This window comes from Cornus florida, unplaced genomic scaffold (genome assembly GCF_030987335.1).
Source record: "Cornus florida cultivar Cherokee Brave unplaced genomic scaffold, ASM3098733v1 CherokeeBrave_3.0.0_Hap2_Chr11, whole genome shotgun sequence".
NCBI lineage: Eukaryota > Viridiplantae > Streptophyta > Magnoliopsida > Cornales > Cornaceae > Cornus > Cornus florida.
Genome location: NW_026775581.1, coordinates 100,882,050 through 100,903,005, shown reverse-complemented (window position 1 = coordinate 100,903,005; position 20,956 = coordinate 100,882,050). Strand labels below are relative to the sequence as shown.

Below are 20,956 nucleotides of genomic sequence, written 5' to 3'. Positions count from 1 at the left end.
AAAATAAAATGATCTATCAGCTGATTGCACAAAGGTCAAACCCCCCTATATTAACCAACTGCCCAACTATGAAAAAATAGTGTATTTAAGAACAAAATGGGAAGTTTCCGTTAAGGTACAATCCTAATACCCAATGAAAATCAGACAGCGCATCAAACCTTATCTCAAGATCACCTTATTGCTTCTGTTATCCCGTTTTAGGGCCAAACACCATCAACACTTGTGCCAGAAATCACTCAAACTCACCCACTGCAAATCCTAAATCACTCATTGCAAGATTACAACTCTTGGAGGGCGTGGCGTTGATGTGGTCCGAGATTAGGAACAGAGACTTTATGGTGCAAAGGGCTTTGTACTAATTTAGCTGGAGGTTGCCGCCGACGCTGAAAGAATCGGAGGTGGAGTGTTTGAGATTGGAGCGCAACCTACAAGTCTGGCACCGACAAGCAATTGTAAGGTTACACTATCAAAATGGGTTCCAATTTTAACAGGTTGTATGCTGGGGTTGATCGAATTTGGTGCGTGGCGGGTCTCTCCATTGACGATGATGTTGGGGTTGATCAACGACGTCTCTTTCCATTAACGGATGCTACAATTGTGAGATGAACCAAAGATTGCAGAAGAGGACTTGGGTCTTGAGTTTCGACAAAGAACAGTGATGATCTGGGGGTTGATCGGATTTGGTGCGTGTCTTCTCCATTGACGGTGATATAGAGGAAGAACAAGGAAGATGGAAAAGACGATGAGGTTGATGAATGAGAGAGTCAGAGTCCAATAGTTAAATAATTGATTTTCTCACTAATTCTTACGTCTTATATACGTTCATATATATGTGTGTGTAAATCGATTGCAGATCACAACAACTGAGAACGAATCGATTACAGAGAATGGAGTTGATTTTTTTTTTTTCCTTGAGAAGATACACTTATTGTGGCGGAAGTAGTGGAGTGTGTCGCCGGAGAATGGACACATGGCGGGGTGAGATTGGCTGAGGAGGAGGAGGTGGTGTGGTTCGGCGGGAGGCAGGGCATCGTCTTTGTCCATTGATTTAAGGTAAAAAAAATAAAAAATCATTTATTAACCTTACTGTACTAAGGGTATCTTTGTCATTTTCAATTTTTGCTTACGTCACAGACCAATTTCAGGTCGACAAACTAACTGAACATTGACGGTTGGGGGATTTTTGCAAAACTTGCGATAGTTCAAGGGGTTTATTGTAAAAATAGAAGTTCGGGGAGTGTTTTTTTTGGAGAAGAGAGTAAAAATAGAAATTCAGGGAGTTTTTTGGAAAAGAGAGTAAACATCAAGGGGTTTTTGGCAATTTATCCTAAAATAAAATAAGTTTTATAATACTGTAAAACATAGAGGCTGTATTTCTTGGTTTTTAAGTTTCCTAATCATACACTGTTTCCAAATTCCCTTTTAAGTTTCCTAATCAGACACTGTTTCCAAATCCTTCGTCTGCCAACACCTACTTTCCTTTTGTTGGCAAATATGAACGAGAATCATAGTATAAGTAGAACTCCATCTTTTCACTAAATCTCTGTATATCTTCGTTTTTAAGTTTCCTAATCGGACACTGTTTCCAAATCCTTCTTCCGGCAACACCTTCTTTCCTTATTTTTTGGCAAATAAGAACGAGAATCATAGTATAAGTAGAACTCCATCTTTTCACTAAATCTCGCTCCAAAGAAAGCTCAAGAAAATTGCAGAAGTTTCCTGAAGGTTAAACATGGAAGCCTCTGCCAGTTCCAAGATTCCAATCGGTTATAAGTTTCACCCCACCGACGAGGAATTGATTCACTATCTTTCCTGCAAGGCCAATGAAGAACCATTGCCATGCCAGGGTGTTGTGAATGACGTATTTGACCTCTACAGCAAAGAGCCGTCGGAACTTTTCGAGGGATCGGAAGAGAAGATTCTTTATTTCTTCACCAAGTTGAAGAAGAAGCACGAAAAAGGCTCGAGGATTAATCGTGTGACAAGGATTGGTAATTGGAAGGGCCAAGACAAGGCTAAAGATATCAAAGATGGTGGTACTGGTAATGCAGAAGGAGAAGAAAGAGTGATAGGAATGAAGAGAAATTTTACATATTATGTCAAGTCTGATCCTAAGAAGAGTGGATGGAGCATGACTGAATATAATCTTGGCGGCACTAATCTGAAAAGAGCAAAAGTACGTACATATATATATATGTTTAGTACACACGTAGTTGTTGATTTTCTTTTATTACTATGTTTAGTTTTCCAAACACTAATTTTTTTTATTTGATTTGATATGGTACCCAGATCAAGGATTATGTAATTTCCCAAATTAAACGACAAAAACAGACAGAAAAAGAAAAAGAAGATGCAATGGAAGTGGCAGCAACAGGAATGCAACCACCAGCAGAGGCTTGCAACGCGATCATCGAAGCCATCAAACCCGAAGTATCAGTAATGCGACACAAAGTAACGGAACCAATGGTCTTGCAACCAGAAGACTGCAACGATTGGTTGAACGATTTTGCCAAAACAATTTCTCCAGAATCAAGAAGAAATACGAGAGAGTACTAAAACAGTGTTGCTGCCAAATATTTTTTGTGATGATAATTGGTGCTTCATTTAGGATCAAATCTACAATAGTCTAGGAGTATGTTGCCACCTCTCAATTTCTCGTGGTACTGTAGACTTTTTTCTTGATTTAGACTCTGAATTGCACCCTCCTCTCACTTTTTATGTAAATAATAACTTCACATTATGTGAAATAAAATTCATCTGAAAATTCAATATCACTTGCTCTGTACATGGTAACATAATCATAATTGTACTATAATAATGCAATGAGACAGGATTGATCAAATCCAAGACCATCCACAAAAAATCTAGCTTTAAATATATATATGTAAGTTGTATACAATTCAAAGAGCCTCGTGAACTCTAAAACAATTTTCCTCGAAATATAAGCAAACATGGGCATTATGCTATCACATTCAAAATTGAAGGGAAAACCAGCAGAAGCAACAACCATTTGGGTAGGACTGGGAAGAGCTATATAACTTATCCCACAAACCAGACAGTAGCTGAACACCTAAATGCTGAAACAAGAAAACCTATTAATCGGGCTTCTCACAACAAATCCGGTATGCGGCGCCTACACAAAAATTAATGCCTTCAAAATCCATTCTTCTTGCGTGCTTGTAATCAGACAGAAATTGACTGAACCGTATGCGCGAAGCATCCTAATTTAGAGTGAGCAGAACACCAGCATCATCAAGCATAAGAAAGTTGCTCCCCAAACAGAGAGCTTACTTCACTTTGTCTTGTATTGAGGGGCTTGAATATTCAGTTCCATTTTCTGATGAAGTTACCTCAGATGAACCACTGGATGACAAAACACCATTATTGGTCACTCCACTCTGTAAACTACTTGATGTAGGCATAGGGTTTCTCTGAGGATCAGAAGTTGCTCGCTTTTGGCCCTCCTCTGCTAGTTTTCTGAGAATATTCATGACAGTAGGAAGGAACTTGGTGGACAAGGAAAGAAGCCCAGGAATCTGAAGTACATAAAATCAAGAATCAGGCCTCTAAAAATCCTTTAGTCAAAAAGAAATTATAATTTTTTTTTTGTCTTAAGATTTCTGGTTAAATTATAATGCTTATGCACATATCATATCGTATTTCAATCTCCATGTAGCAAGGATTTAACAAATACATTCAGTATACGTCTCATAGATGTTCTTCAATGGGCGCGCTTCAAGCATGTTTGCAATAATTTAAGGGGGCTCAAACCCAAAAAACACAAAACAAAAGAGACTTTGACACTCACAGCACCATTACGGAATTCACCCGAGATGTCAAGCTGCACCCACAACGCTTTTAAGAGAAGAAAACCAACAAAAATTACACCTAGATACAAAGGATTCCTGCCACGGAAAAAATTCCAAATTAGTTAAAATGTAGTAGATGACCATACAAAGTAGAGCTTGAACACCAACAAAATCAACTCCAAAAGTATGGAGAACAAATACCTTAAAAGTGTCATAAATTCATTGAACCCCAGGATAACCAAAGCAACAATTGCCCATGGAGGTGGTAACCAGTTGTTACCACGCTTGCTAGCTTCCTGAAATCAGAGAGAACAAAACCGATCAGACATCAGGGGAAATAAAGTGAAAAGCTGCAATACATTTACCATGCAAGACAAACTACTCATATAGATCTGTGCAAATATGTCTCATCTGAGCTGAAATAGAAATTTGAGGGTAAATCAATATGCCAAACAAAATATATTGATCTTTATTTCAGAGGATACAAAGCTACTCCAAACCTAAACCCATAAAACAAGCTGAGGTCAGGCTCCAATATACTAGGATGAGAAAAGTTGGGCCAAGCTCAGGCTTGGGATCAGGAAAACGGCGGCCTACTTTTTAGATCTGTGAGTTTTGAGTTGACCATGTAAAATGATGTTTGGACTTCAAAAACATACTGTACGAATAATTTACAACTTAAAAAGTAATGTAGCTCGAAAACGATGAGCCAACAGAGTAAATCTTGAGTAGGACAGCTGTGGTGAGGAGAGTGCAATGTATAAATATATCAATCAAAAGGTATTCCTAAAAAAGTATCCGCCACTAAGTAACTTACAAGTCCTTATTTAGAACACCCATGATCATCATTTAAAGGAAAGGCAAACATCCTCATGAAGAGAACATCAACTGAGAGCAATGCAGTGTGCACGCATATATATAAGTAATAAACCTTTTACTCACACGCTAAACATTTAATTTTCTAATTAAAGAACAGAAAAAGGGAAAAAAAAGGAACAGCCGGATGTGTCGAATCCCCCTCCCATTGTACTAAAACTTATTGAAAATGAAGTTTAAAAGAAAAATACATAAGCACCAAATCGTAAGAATTAAAAAGAGCCCTCAAATCATAGCCCATGTTCATTTGCAATTCTTGGGAAACAAATTCTGTGATTGTGTGTGTGTGAGAGAGAGAGAGAGAGGGAGGATCCATGCCTGAGCAGAAATGGCTTGAGTGACAGTGTACTCTGTCTCTGTCTTGAATTGTCTCCACAATGATTTGCACTGTACAGGTGTGATCAATGTTTTTGATAATGGAACCTGAGTAGAAAAAATCAACAAGAAAAAGTTAGTTTATGGGTATAGAGAATAGGTTCTAAATCAATGCTCTAACTAGACATGTAACATAAATTGTGTGTGCGCGTGCATGAGAGAAAGAACATGATAAAAACAACCATGACAGTACTCTGGCAGTCTGTTGCCTAGAATAGATATTGAACGATTTAATAATAATGTTAGGTTATAACTTTTGCATTACACAAAATTTCAGTTTTATAATCTAGACATCTGTGAATTACAAGGCTAAAAATTGGTTGCCAGCCCAGTTGTGTTAACACAAAAAATCAGTGTATTTAAACCTAAAAGGACCAGAAATGAAATTGGTATTCATATAATTTATGCAGAAAAACTACCCAGTCAATCAAGTTCTCTTTGGAAGTTTGTAGCCTTGAAGGCCCATGCTAGTTTTTTAAATAATAAATTCAACCACAAATTGCAAGTTGACATGGATACAGATTTTACAAATACAAATTATCACCTCTTCCCAAGTGCTTGAGGCTAGCGGATCATATGATGTGCTGCTCTTATTAGTAACAGCACCACTTCTGTTATCCACCAAAGCAACAGATAAAGTATTCTCAATATTGTCAGCAACATCATCCAAACGGATTGCAGCCATAACAGATAACAGCTTCAAAGCCTGTAAAAGATAATATTAAATAAGATATCCAAAACGTAATATGTAACTCAAATTCCAGAAAAGATATTCGATGAACGTGTCATACTGCAGAACGAGCAGTTTTGGTGATTGCTCGAATGTCTTCTTTCCCACTCCAGACACGTGGCATTGAGTCAGAATCATAACTAAACAATGTTGTAAACCTGTGGTAATTTTACAATCAATTAAAATGAGCTAAAAGTCAAAACAACTAATTCAAATAGCAAGGAGGCCTAATTTCAAAACAAATGAATTCAGATGTTTCAAAGAGTCAGTACCTGTCCTTCATGCGGATCAGAACTCTTCCAGCTTCCTCTTTTGCTTTTGCTTCAACCACTCCTCTTGCATAGTTCTCCAAACTCGCAAGCATTTTATCCTTTGCTTGTTCATCCATGTCAAAACCAGAAAGTGCAGCAGAAAACCCAGAAACAGCTGATTCAGTCTCACGCAGAAAAAGTTTCCTTATTGCTGGCCAGGAATCATCTCCAGCGCCATCCAAGAGAGCTTCCACAGGTCCTGATAGTCCCTCGTTCAACGTTGTCTGCAGATGTATTATTACCAGAAACTTATGACAAGGATTGAATAACATAAGAACAAACTTATCAAAAGCAAAAGTCACAGTAATACGCAGCCTTTTCATTTGGCATGTTCAACTAGCTTTATATCCTAGAACTCACTACTAGGATGCAACAATTCCATGACTAGAATGAATCACAACAATTAGCAAGTCATGCAATATAATTAAAGTATCAATATATATTTCATTTCCACACCATACCTCGCTTCTTCCTTCAAACTACCTCCTTAACTTCTATAGGAGGGAAGAGTGGGAGGAAGATAAGAGGAAAGAGAAGGGAAGGAATAGTAGAGTTTCGTGATCGGTATGAAGGCAAGGAAAGAGAAACAAAGAGAGGAGAGGGGCCTTTTTCCTCTGGGCCCACCAAGTGTTTCCTCCCAAAAGTGGGAGGAAAAGAGGAAAGAAGACTCACTCCCTTTACATTTTTACCCTTCAAACAACATCATTCCTCTGATACGTAAGGCAAGAAGCTAAAACCATGACACCACCTTTTTCCTGTTCAACCAAACAAAATGAAGGAAAGAAGACCCTTTCCATTCCCGGGTGACCTTTTTCATCCTTCCTACCTTGTGATCCCAAATTTCTATCCATTTTATCAAAGAGAGCATTACAATTATTCGGATATACTTGCTGAAAGTTTTTTTCTTTCTTCCCCGAAGTAAAATCCTTGCTTAATGTTATAGATATAATATTCCAGACATTATGCACATTATCTGCCCAACTGACTTAAAAATACCCAAAGCCAAATGATTATTAAATATCGAATTGTCATCATAGTCAAAGACAAATATAGGAAGTAAACAATCCCACATTTATGAATCACACAAGTTGTCATTACCTCATACAAGGTAGTAAGTTCAGACAGCTTGGCAGTACGAACTGCAGCAACATGTCCATCTATATCACGCTTAAGCTTATCCCTTACTTTAGATGAATCCCAGTTTGCTTGCTCGATGACGGCGTCTGTAAAGTTAATGAGCCAGTATATTAAACTACACTTTGCAGGAATCCAAAAATCCTAATTGCTTTGCATCATATTATACATTTAAACTACAGTTTCAAGCTCCTTCAGTACACTGTAACTGTTTCTCCGAAACCATAAAAAGAATATTTTAAAATATAACTAAACTTCCTAAAAATATCATACCATTGCAGTCTATGAAAACAAAAGTTACTCCACGGTCAGGAACAACTAAAACTAAGATTTAAGCACCTAATATGCCGAAACTTTTTCACGAGACCAAAAAAAAAAAACAAATAATGTGATCTAAATATTATTTTTTACACGCGGGAATAAGCGGAATTAATTCTTTTTTTATCTTAGCAGTTACACATGTTTCATGAACTTTTCAGTAACTAAAATGGTCTTTCCACTGAACCGTAAAAAGAGTTTCACTAATGTAACCTCTACATTCAGTCATTCATACTGACGACAGAAGGAAATCGATGCAGAAATTAGAGAGATAGAAAAACACATCAAAATTCTGAACCAATACAATAGAAGGAAATTGATGCAGAGAAAATGGAAGGTGGAGGGGCCCAGGGGGGGTTTGAAAAGTTTTTTAAGTTTCCCTCATTAACAACATTTATTATTCTAAAATAATTGAAGAAGTAACAATTATAATGGAATTGGTACAAGTAAAGGGAGTATCATATTATTATGAGAAATTGTGGAAGTGAGTAGCTAATATAAGACACGAAAAGAAATATAAAGTTCGCAACAGAAACCATTTTGTTGCGTTAGCCTTATATAAAGCTAACTAAGGTTCACTTTGTGAAACTCGTAATATACCTGCACATCCTTCATCAAATAGAGTCATGAAAGACTCGGTGCAATCACAAGCAGCCATGGAAAACCTTTCCCCTCCATTCAAAGCTTTATCAAATGCGTCTTTGAATTTATCAAGAGTTCCAGACCGTATGTGTCCCAACATGGATTGGTAGGCCGGTTGGACAAGCTATTAAATCAGAAGAAGACAAGCAATGAGGAAAGAAATACAAATGAATGAAGAAATAAAACCATTTATTGCCAATATATTGATGTAGGAAAATTAATCACAATTTTACAGATGACCTTGAGACCTCGAGGAACCAAAAGCCCTCCAGAAATGGGGACTCAGGTGATCAAGTCCTCTCCTACTACCAGCTCAACAGGGGAGGAGTCTTTTAAGATAAAATTACAAAAAAAAAAAAGATTAAAAAAAAAAATCATAGTTTTTACGCATAATCAAGAAAAAAGTGGTTAGGAAGGGCAACTTGGTGCCACTGCAAGAACTTTCAAAAGCCTCCTTTTGCAAGGTCCTTGTCTATCAGCACTCTTAAGTGGACACATTTTCTTCTCTGTGCCACTATAGAACATCCTAGACACCTTAGAATCACATGTTTCGGATCTCAAAATGCAGCTTAATGAAAAACATTTGTAGCTTATATATATCTCATTGGAGTTAACATCAAACTTAATAACAAAAAATTAGGGGCGGCAATTCGTGTTCGCGGGTCATAATCGTGTCGTGTCAACCTAAGGGTATTTATTATACTAAACAACTCAACCCAAACACGATCCGTTTAATAATCGTGTTAGGAACCCTCAACACTAACCCGGCCTATTTATTAAACGGGTTACACGCGTAACCAGTTTAATGACCTATTTACTAAAACAAAATATTATATTATTTAAATTGTTAATAATACTCAATCAAACAATAAATACTAGAAAAATATAAGTTTCAATCCAACCAAATTACTATATAATCTCTAATTTACAAAAGAATAAGTTATAAGACACAAGTTTAGATAGTTATTTTGGGACTTAAATAAAAATTTGTTTATGACACATATAGTTAAACGGGTATAAATAGGTTCAACCCCTCAACCCAAACACAACACAATTAACCGAATGGGTTAATCATGTTGACCCGTTTACGACCCGAACCCGTTTAAGGTCAACTCAAACCCGATTAACTCTTGTCGTGTTGGCGGGTCGTGTCAAAATTTGTCACCCTACAAAAAATCGAGTAGGGCAAAACAGATTCTACAAATTTCATTGAGATGATTTCTTATCCTTAATTATCTCAAGTCTTCAGTTGCATATGGGACAGAGACTGTTAACCATAAGGCAGCTTACTTATCGCAGTACTTCCTCATCTATACAACAAGAAACAGCATAAAGATCCTAATCTTACAGAAGAGTACTGAAGAGAGTAATTACTTGCAGCAATTTGTCTTCCAGCTGTTTTCGCTTTGCTGATCTAACACCTTCATCGAAATATGTAGCCTCTGCATCATACCTGAAAGAAGTTTTTTTTTAACGCAACACAAATATTTGTGAAAACACATCAACATTGTTCTTGAAGAGATAGTTTTAAGATATTCAAATCATCTATATCATCAAAATAAATTTTAAATGATAGCATATTCGATCACAACAAATACTTTTGCTAATAAATGCTCAGGTACTATCTCGTGAGTCATGAATTCACATGAACAATATATTAAAGGGGGGAAAAGATATCAAGTAATCAAAAAATCATTCAATTTAGGACATCTAATATAGTGAAAGAATCGACTATTCCTCACTAATATCACCACCATATTTAGTGATATCATGAGCCAACTTGGGTTACAATGCTACTCTTTTTCGAATTCTAATGCTAATTAGTTCAGAAGGTGACCCAGAGGTTGTCTTATGCCATACAGGCAGTTGCCCAGGGTGCTCAATTGAGTTAAGCAATAACTCAAATAAGAATGCCAAGATGTTAGAAATCTTCCCATGATCCCACCCTCCCACATTTATGAACCAGATTTATACAATTCAGACCATCAGCCATACCTTCATCATATTCAAAGTCAAAATTTTAAACCAGCAAGTCCAGCCATCACAATTCTGCAAAGCCCGTTGGAAAGGAAATCAACAAGATTAGGATCAGAAACCCTTTTCCCAGTTGCCCCATAAGAGAAATATCTCTTCCAAAGCTGATCCAGAATTCCAGACCCAGGATGATGCAATTAAGACAGGAAAATTTTGACAAGGTGAGACCGATATTCGGTCACAGCATTAATTTACAAGTTGGTATTGAGTATTCCACGTACTGCAACCACCAATTAAACTTTATTTGCTTTGACTTTTTAAAGTTCATATTGGTTTTTCTTTTACCCAGAATACATACAAGCATGGTATTTAGCGAAGAACATGCATTGCTGCATGGGAATTATCAGTCATCAGGGTATAGTTGTAAATAATCACATCATTCAGACTTTTGCATGGAAGATCACGCTACCAAAGAAACTAGTTTATTACCATCACAAGCCTAGTCTATTATAGTTTTTCCCTATTTACAGTCCAAGGTTCAGTGAATCTCTTATACAAGTTTGCCATAACCCTTCAGAAAAAATCAATTCTTAAATGCAATTTTTTATTTTTATTTTTATTTTGACCTATTACATCACACCAGCACAAGGTAAACCTGTGAAAGTATTGTACGTGGACTGGGTCACTCCTAATCCTGATCCTGATACGCTAAAGTAAATGTGTAATCCCTACCTGAATGATCACTAATGCTAAAATCCGTATCTGTTAAGAATTGGATCTCCATTAAAAGATCAATTAGATCTGATAATTCAAAGGAAAAACTCAACTCAACGTGAAAAATTTTGAAACCTAAAGCTATTTAATTTTTAGACAAAAGTACACCAAGTAAAAAATCAGTATACATACATAATACACACAAACATAATTACTGATACACGTACATAGATACCTAAATAACACGTGTGTACATTATATTATATTTTTTTTTTTTTTTTGATAAGTAAAAATATATTAGAAAAACGTTCAAAAGGCCCTAATACACAAAAACGAAAGAGCAAAAGCCAAATCTATGGACCAACAGAGTCCAATAGAACCAAAAAGTCATTGATCGAGGAGCAAGCGCTGCCTCTGACATAACAGAAAAGAGAGCGTAGGATAAAAGACTTAAGGTTTGCAAAACACGATTCCTTCCCTTCAAAGTTTCTGTTATTTCTCTCTCTCCAAATACACCACCAAACACAATGTGGGGCGACCCTCCAAAAATCACGAGCATGACCAGAAACAGGGCATCTTCTCCAAGCATTAATTAATTGGAAAGAGTGCTTAGGCATTACCCACTGAACGCCAAAAATACTGAATATGAGATTCCAGCAATCAGATGCAACAAGACAATGCATAAGAAGATGGTCCACGGACTCACCATCATTGTTACAAAGACAGCACCAATTAACAATGGTATTATCAGATTGGTTCAGTTTTGGGTAAAATTCAAACCAATCCGGTCCTCACGGATTGGCTAAATCTGAAACCGAACCGATCCGTGGAGACTATCAATCCGAACCAAACCGAACCGTGAAATAACGGATTGGTTCGGTTTGGTTCCCACGGATTAAGCTTTTTCAAATAACCGAATATAATTATATTGTAGTTATGCCCAACTCAATATATGATTATATTTTACTATTTTAGTTATGACTCAGCCAAACAATAAATCTATCAAAACAGTGTGTCGTAACACATTTAATCTAAAAAAATAAGTAATAAAGTTAGTGATGGAGATTTGCAAGAATTTTTCAAATGTTATTGTAATAAATTAATAATATAGTTTCTTCTGGAGATGAGGGACGAAGAGACAGTCAATAGACATGCAGAAAGTCAGAGGCTGGGAGTAAAAAACCTAGGGTTAGATACGCTAATGTAGGGCTAAAATTTAAAAGCAAATAATGAATAAAAAATAAATAAATAGAAATAATATATTACAGTATATTATATATATTATATAATATAATTCACGGATCGGATGAGATCGGATCAGTTAACGGATTGGTTTAGTTTTTTCAACGTTCAATCCATTAACCGAACCGCTCATTGCGGATTGCCAATTTTTAAAACCATCACCGAACCATTAGATCAAAAAACCGAACCGAACCATACGGATCGGATTGGTTTGGATCGGTTTGACGGATTAGCGGATTATTTGAACACCCCTAGTATTACCTCTCTTACGCAAATTATCCAATGTTAGAATTTTTCCCCAGGCAGCAATCCAAACAAAGAAGGCAACTCTAAGAGAAGCTTTAGAGCGCCAAATACACTTCCAAGGGAAATCATATCCAATAAAATTAGACAAACACAAGAACATGGATCGAACTATAGAGAGAGAGAGAGAGAGAGCGAGCGAGCCTGATTGATATCAAGGATGCAGGACGAAAGCTGAAGTTTAAAGGCTAAAGTAGACTATCAACAGCAAACAGGCAAGAGAGAGAGAGAGAGATAGGTATCAACCTTCAAACCCTAAGTGTTCATTTTTATACATGAACTATGAATTGTTAGATCACTTGAAAATCAAACAGTGGATATAAATAATATTATGGAATGCTATACAATAATATGTAGTTTTCAAATAAAATCAGATCATCAGATTAAATCACACTTATCCCACATCCAATCTGTTGCTTAACAGACTTATCAGATTCGCCTTGCAATCAATTATCAGACAAAAACACTCTTGTCGAATCCAGAGAATCAGATCCCATTCAAATTAAAACCCAATCAATTGACAGGCCTAGCACCAGGTATGGCAAAGACAAATATCATCAATAAGACATCAATGTGCAACCATAAACATATAGTCAGACAGCCTTCAGCCAACATTGCCAAATTCTTAAAGGTAGTGACCATAAAGTGTAGCATTACAAGAAACATTAATAACCAACTTCTTAACCACTGGAAAAATAAACATTGGATTAAAGTACAGGCACTCACTCTGACAGAAAAGTTTCAAGAATTAAACTAATCTTCTTCCCAAAGCCTGGCACTGGACGAGATTGTACAGCCTCATCTAGTTCACACCAGTCCTGTGATAAAGTTAGATCAAATAGCTATTTTCAATAGAAGAACATACAAGTTAGAATATATAACGATCATTACACAGTAATACACATAAATGATTTTAGTATACAGGTACCTCACTTGCAACAAAAGAAGCAAACTTTTCATTGGCAATTTCTTCACAGCGCACAGTAGCCACCATGACCTGCAATGGATAGAAAGCATAAAATTCAGAGAATATGCAAGTTGTAGTTTCCATTGAGAAGATTTTCACATTTTTACCTTGTGGGCTGGAAGGTCAAGGTCCCTGTTCTCCTTAATGACTTTCCAGATTTGTTGTGCACTAAAAGAAAACCCTGAAGCAGGAACTACACCACGCCGATCTCCAGCAAGCCCACCAGGTGCTATAGAATGGAAGAACTGCTGCCTTAAGCCAGCCACCTTTTGTTATAAACAAAACATAAGTTATATCCCAAATTCATCAAGTACTGAAAACATAGATTGAGTTTTAAATTACAAACGATAATAAGTTAAAAAATCCTTGCGGGCAAACAGTAAGCTGATGAGAAATTTGTAAACAATATGAAGATGAAATGGCTTGATTTAAATTTCATAGAAAATACAGAATAAAATGTAAAAAAATCATAACAAAAAATCCTCACTACCTTTGATAATAAAAAATTATAAAAGTGGTTGTTTCTGGAAATCCAGCAAGTTCTTCTGGTGAGCTATGAATCCAAAAAAAAAAATTTGTCTATTTTTATTTCAAGTGAGTATAGCCTACAGGTCAGTGTACCTGCTCTTTGAATTGCTCTTCTTTCTCTTCATAACTAGAAAGAGCCACTACTTCAACCTGGCCATTTAATCAATAACAAAAAAATTTACCATGAGAAAAAAGTATGTCGATTCCTTCCCAATAACAGATGAGGACTAGCCTAAGCATATCTTAATCAGATCTTACATTAAAAAATTCACTTAGTGGAGTTTCCTTGTGAGCTTGTGGCTTAGGAACAGAATCCCATATCTACATCCAAGAGATAGTTCCAGTATAAGCAACACTGAGATTGCACCCAAACAAGAAGAAGAAGAAGACAAATCAAATATTTTACCTTCTGAATATCTTCCCTTAGAACAGGTTCTAAATTTTCAAGAGGCGTCTATACACAAAGAAAAGGTTCAACACACTCAAAAGTCAGACAATTCATCAAAGCCATATCCCAAGGGAAAAGCAGACACGGAAGAACTAATATATTAGTGCTATATAGAGCTGCAACATGAAATAAGAATAAATGGAGGAAATATACCCTTGTTTTATCACGTATTACAAACATTAAAGTTGTTTTACGTGGACTGAATAATCGCATCATGACCTGTAGAAGGACCATCATAAAGTTGAACCAATCAAATCATCTATATTTCAAAATAATAGTTTGCATAACGCAGGTACACAAGAGATACCTGGAATACAGTTTTCAAAAGCGGCTTATTTGCAGCCTGCTCACGGCCAATGTCATGACACCACCTAAATTAATAATTCAGAGGGAAACTATTTGTATAAACTATAAAGACCCCAAAAAAATCTTTTAATATTTAAAAAGAATGTGCACTATCCATATAATACATCTTGCATGTGCTAGAAAACTTACATGTTTATTAGAACTATATCTGAAACAGCAAGGGCAAAAAGTGCACTCTGCTTTTCAAATGCAGTATCATCCTGTAAATGATACCAAAACTAAATGAGGGAGCAAGCAATACCATAGTTGTCTATTTCTATTATGAAATTCAATAAAATAAAAAAACAGATAATCAAGAAGCAGTGCTATATGTACTTGCTAATCCTATAATTCAAATACCAAGCCTACAATGATTAAATCCCATAGCAATAAACAAATATTTTTGTGATACACGTGTGTGTGTTATTAATGACTGGTTTTGACTCATTCATATGGTTTATTCAATATAAAATGCATACTTAAACAATAAATCCAAATTTATTCAATATAAAATGCATACTTGACCAACAAATTTGTCAATTTTAGGATCCATTCAAATGAAAAGAGAAAAGGAAGAAAACAATGTAATATTTAATTATGTTGTCACTGGTTAATCATTTTCATGTCCTTGACGGATTGTTTCATTGAAAGAGAATGATACTACACTAGGAATTCACCAATGCATCATTTCTGGAAGTCCTGAGATTTTATATTCTTCACGCAATTGACATTACAATCCTGGATGGCTAGAAAAAAAATGACCTAACTCAACTCAACAAAGCCTTTACCCAACTAGTTGTGGTCACATGAATTTTGTTTCGCCCTAAAAATCACCTAACATGAAATTAATTCTGTTTTTGAAGACTAAAACACCAAGCCAACTTAAATGTTACTTTTCGTGACTATTGGTTCAACTTGGTCTTGGAAATGTGTTGCTACAGCTATCCAATATAAAGTACAATAGCTATCAATGTAGACATAATAGAGTCACTAGGTTTTTGAAGTATATTAAGCAGCTACAACAGACCAGCTTAATTATTAATCATAAGAGAATATTCAGGCTGGACATTCCTTGCAATCTCATGACAAAAAAGGTCTTGTTCTAGAACTATGTAGGTGTGGGGAAGAAAACAGGCATCACAAATATTATTGGGCTCAATTAGACATCAAGTGGCGCAAACTGAAGAACAAACTGAAGAAATAGCAAGGAGTCCTCCAAGCAATTCAAAGTAACACAACCCATAAATAGAAAACAGAGGGTCCCATAACACAAGCAGTCTACATGTAACTTGTTAACAAACATCTACTACTCCAAAAGCTTCATTTTTGTTAGAGACAGTGTAACTTAAATATTTAAATCCTTCAACACGCCCCCTTGCGTGTAGCCTTCTTTTGGTCGAACACGTATTTCAATTTTAAATCAGGATGACGGTGAGGTTTGAACACACGACTTACTCTGCTCTGATACCATGTTAACAACCATCTACTCCAAAAGCTTAAGTTTTGTTAGAGAGGGTGTAACTTAAATATTTAAATCCTTCATCATAACTCAAACTCAGCAAGCAATATTACCAACTAATTGGAGTAGGCTACATGATCCTCACCACAAATCTGCTCATTATAAGGCAATATCCTTACTTCTTAGTTAAATTCAAGGCAATAATATCACTCTAATTGTCTCAATCCACGTTCTTTATGGCCTTCCTTTAATGGTTTTAGCACCTTCAACTTGGATAAGATTACTTATCATTACTGGTGCATTATGTGGTTTACGTTACACATGCCCAAACTATCATATCACAAGGATTTCTACAAACACACAGCACTATAAAAATAAAACTATATCTCCATTCTATCCTTCTTGCTTTAATTCTATAGGCAACATTTCCTAAATCTCCTCCTCTTTATGGATAAGTAATCCAATATATTAAGATGGTCAGTTATTAAGTATCTCATTGCCATTAAGTTTCATTATGCTTTTGTATTACTGAAACTACACTGCATGTATGCAGTCTTGGTCATGCTGAACCTAAAAAATTATGATTTTGAAGTGCTGCTGCCCTAGTTCCTTCATTAGCAATCAACATATGCCAAGAGACATCCTCCTGGTAGACCTAGTAAGACCGTCCACAACCAATATACAAAAGAGATATGTTCAATGCAAGTTATTGATGCAAGAGCCTATTTGCTATTTAAAAATCCACTAATCAATCCTCCCTCTACTCTTGCATTAGTTGCAGCTCCATCATGCACGTCAGTGATCACATCAATAAACCTATTGATACTCTCTCCTTTTTTCTTTCTTCCCCCTCAAAATTACATCCATGGGACCCTATCGTGAGCTTTTTTCTTTTTAAGCATTACTACCATATGCAAGTCATTCTTCTAACTTCTAACTATATTTTTACGATAAAACTCACAAGTTTTGATATATGTGAGTAAACTGTGTGCATATCCATGCATATATAGTAATCACAGGCTTGTGCACACACACATATACGTGTGCAAGAACATATTTTAAAGGCAATGAATTCAAATTCTTTCAAGATATTAAGCTAATCGAAGATCATAACTGATGATGGAAACCATGTAAGTGATCACAGAAATTATAAGCAGATGGCATGATCATAAAGGGGGCAAAAAAGGAAATTTTGCAAAGGCACCTCTCCTCGTTCTCTTCCATCAGTACCCTCCAAATCCATTACAAGAGTGCAAGGTTCAATACCAGCGCATTTTGCCATCCAAATACCTTTAGTGGTTTGAGACCTGAAAAGAGGAGGATAGTGTAGGTGTTTCAAAGTCTGATAAATAAAAAAACAAATGAGACCTAAAATGATCACTTTATGAGTACATGCCTCCCCTTAAAAGCATCCATCTCTCTGAAGTTGGTGCTAAACAAATTATTTAATAGTGTGCTCTTCCCTGCGAGAATCGTAGAAGTCCTCATCAAAATCATTTGTATAAAGTGCATAATAATTAATTCCCAAAATCATTGTATAAATTGAATAATAACTAATTGTATAAAGTGTATAATAACTAATCCAGAACTTTCTAACTTATGCAGAACTTTCTTATACAGGCCTTACGCCCTTACATGATGAACAGACATTCTAGAGCCAGAACAAAGAAAGAGAATGCCCTTGTCAAAAAGTAAGGGCAGGGGGTGCTGGAAAAAGAAACTCAATGTCAAAATAGCTAAGTAATACTAGAAAGAAGATATAGTACCCTATGATTTTTCTCTTTGCTTTTTTTTTTTTTCTCTCTAATAAGTGGCACAATATAAAATATATACATATATAGTACGCATGTTAAAATACGATAATTATGCTTTCACTATTTAAACTTCAAACAAACCTTGTTCAGGCTTATAAAATTATACAAATTTACCTCAATAGATATTTATGCATTCTAATGCATGAACTATTTGGCAAGATCATATTTTGTACATAAAACGGTTATGTAAAATGCACGAGTGAGACACGCATGTAATTAGATTATAGAGAGAATAATTCATACCACTACTTTGTGGACCCATAATGGAAACTATGGCATAAGAAAGTCCACATTCAGCCAGCTTCACTTCTTTCATAAAAGTTTCTATTCCAGCAACATTAAATGTACCCTCCCCATCTATGAGGTGAGTAGAACAACATTCACTGGCTTTATCTGGAAAAATAATAATAGTAAACAAGTATATTAGACAGACAATCATGTGCCACAGGCCATAGCTTCTGAAAAATCACAGTCTTCATGTTACACATAAGTCAAATCCATTACGTACATTAGATAATCTGTTTCACAATACAATTCTTTAGTCAAGATGACAATTTCATATGAAACAAATTGAACCGGAGATCTTCTGATCAATCTCCAACCAAATAAATGTAACTTATACCAACAAGCCTGTGGCCTAGCGATTCAAGGCTCCTACTTTCCAAAGGAAGGTCAGGGGTTCAAACCTCAGTGGAGGTAGTGTGTTTGAGTCCCAACTAGGAAAAAAATAAATAAATAAATAAAAATAAATGTAACTTATCTCACTACAACATGGTTAATTCATTAGCAAATTCAGTGCCGAAGCCACGTTGGGACCAGTCGGGGCAATTGCCCCCAATGGAATTTTCTGTTATTTATAATTTTTTATGCAAATATTTTGATAATTCTTAAAATGCCCCCACTGAACTTTTATAAAATTCTCAAAAGTCCCTAAAAAACTCTCAAAGTTTCAAAAAGACCCCTCATAATTTTCAAAAAAAAAAACATGTTTTTTCTTCCTCCATTGGATCCAAAAAAAAATGTTTAAGAATCAAAATTCAATATAGACAACTCCTTACTATTTATTTTGTTTGGTTCACAATTTCTTATCACATTATTTTAATGGTTGCCCCCACTCAAGTAGATTCCTAGCTCCGCCACTGTTAGTAATCTCTACTTGGTTTCTTGTAAAATTGAGGAAAAGAACACCAGTGCTTATAAAACTGAACCTTATGTCAGTTTCAGAAATTTTAAGCTACCATCAACCAAGCCAAATTGTTGGATAAATCTTGATAGACTTAACACTATCGTATTCTTGGAGCCCATATTAAAAGAAATAACTTAATAATAAAACTATTCCATGAAACACCATTCTGATTTCTTTTGCTTTCCAACATTTTCTCAACAGAAAGAAAATGTGATCGAGGGACATTCCTGAGCTCCAACCCAGTTGCCATCAAGTCATAAAATCAACAAATCAACTTATATAAATCATCAAAGATCTCCCTAAAAAGGCAAATTACATCATGCCCATTTTTCTCACCAAATTCACACTTTAATGGGACCGACCAAACGAAATCACAATGACATCTCAACCTAATGAACCCATGACGATTGGAAATTTCAAACAAACGATAAAAACAAAACAACTGAAAACAACCGTTACATTATAACGAAAAAAAGACATATATATGTACCCGTTTACGTTATATAAATATTTCCTGAAATTAATTGCGAGACTAATAAAAGAAGATCGTTACTCGGGTGGTTCATTATTCGTTAACTAATTGTGATTCAAAACGGAATGAATGTAAAGAAACATTACAAATCAAATGGATCAAAACATCGAAAGTTGAATGCAGTCATTACCCATTTCTCAGAATTGATAAACAGTGTGGATTTGATGAAGCTTTTAGGAGAAAACGCTTGAGACGAGAATCGATTTCCTGGAGAAGAGAAAACAAAGTACGATCGATATCAAAAGGAGCATTAACCGAATAACCTCTGTTGTTCTTTTAAAAGTGGGCGTAGCTGTCCGATGATGGAAAAGGGTAATTAAAGTTAGAAATAAATATTTCAAAAAGATTACCGTCTTATATATATATTTCTATTTCTATTTCTATTTCTATTTTCTAAGATATAAATTTTCCACCTTTTATTCACGAAAACTTTTAAAAACTTTACTATACATTGGATTCAGTACTCTTTTTTTTTTTTTCTTTTCTTTTCTTTTCTTTTTTCATTTTACTTTTTTTTCTTTATGGGGTTAGTTGTCATACAATATAGGAATCATGATACACTTTGAATACTCTTATATATACTTCTTAAATATCTATTATTTTAAAATATATATTTTTATTTTTAACACATATGTAATATTTTTAAGATTTTTAGACCACATATCTTAAATACGTCAAAATACATTTTTAATAAGTTTTCAACATTAAATTTAATTGTTCAACAGTAATGTTTTAGGCAAATGTCTTCCACTCTTCCTAGCCAAGCGGTTTCTAGCCTTGGCACCTCTGACTAACTTCTTCTAATCTAACAATTTTTATCTTTAAAAAACAAAAAACAATAATGTTATAGTTAAGCAAAATTTAGATTTTATTTTAAAAATTAATTATTAAAATATGTACCACAGTTTATTAAATATATATATATTCGTATCTTTGCATATAGTTTGTCCATATACTTATCTTATCGTTTGTATTCAAGCTTTAACTATGATTGGGCATGCTTGTATTTATGTGTTGTGAAATAATTCTTGTGTATATTTAATTATTTAGAATATATTAATAATTGTAGTTAGATTTATAACATTATTAAAAAAAAATGACCAAAAATTAAATTTTTGTATATATAAAAAAATATTTTTTTTATTGGTGTATCCTCCTATATTCGTTTGTTACCTTTTTAAAATTTATCGTATCCGTCGTATTTCATATCATATTGTATACATATTCCGTATTCATACTTACTAGAGCA

At 35.1% G+C, this 20,956-nt stretch overlaps 2 protein-coding genes across 2 annotated transcripts; one reads left to right on the top strand and one right to left on the bottom strand.

Moving 5' to 3' along the window:
• Nucleotides 1-219: 219 nt before the first annotated feature.
• Nucleotides 220-2,774, top strand: LOC132283443 (NAC transcription factor NAM-2-like). The gene is made up of 3 exons (XM_059785389.1): nt 220-1,053; nt 1,693-2,176; nt 2,290-2,774. Exons 2-3 carry the CDS (start codon nt 1,733-1,735, stop codon nt 2,554-2,556), a joined length of 711 nt encoding a protein of 236 aa, XP_059641372.1. The 5' UTR covers nt 220-1,053; nt 1,693-1,732; the 3' UTR covers nt 2,557-2,774.
• A 78-nt stretch (nt 2,775-2,852) lies between these two features.
• LOC132283442 (protein ROOT HAIR DEFECTIVE 3-like) lies at nt 2,853-20,221 on the bottom strand. Its single transcript, XM_059785388.1, has 23 exons — nt 19,838-20,221; nt 18,233-18,382; nt 17,572-17,638; nt 17,380-17,482; nt 14,867-14,937; nt 14,679-14,742; nt 14,525-14,590; nt 14,330-14,377; nt 14,182-14,244; nt 14,017-14,073; nt 13,503-13,661; nt 13,357-13,425; nt 13,155-13,246; nt 9,570-9,648; nt 8,154-8,319; nt 7,200-7,324; nt 6,063-6,325; nt 5,852-5,948; nt 5,605-5,766; nt 5,004-5,108; nt 4,011-4,105; nt 3,809-3,905; nt 2,853-3,536 (listed from the first exon to the last, which is right to left on the bottom strand). The coding sequence occupies exons 1-23, from the start codon at nt 19,839-19,841 to the stop codon at nt 3,288-3,290; spliced, it is 2,451 nt and encodes an 816-aa protein (XP_059641371.1). The 5' UTR covers nt 19,842-20,221; the 3' UTR covers nt 2,853-3,287.
• Nucleotides 20,222-20,956: the final 735 nt, after the last annotated feature.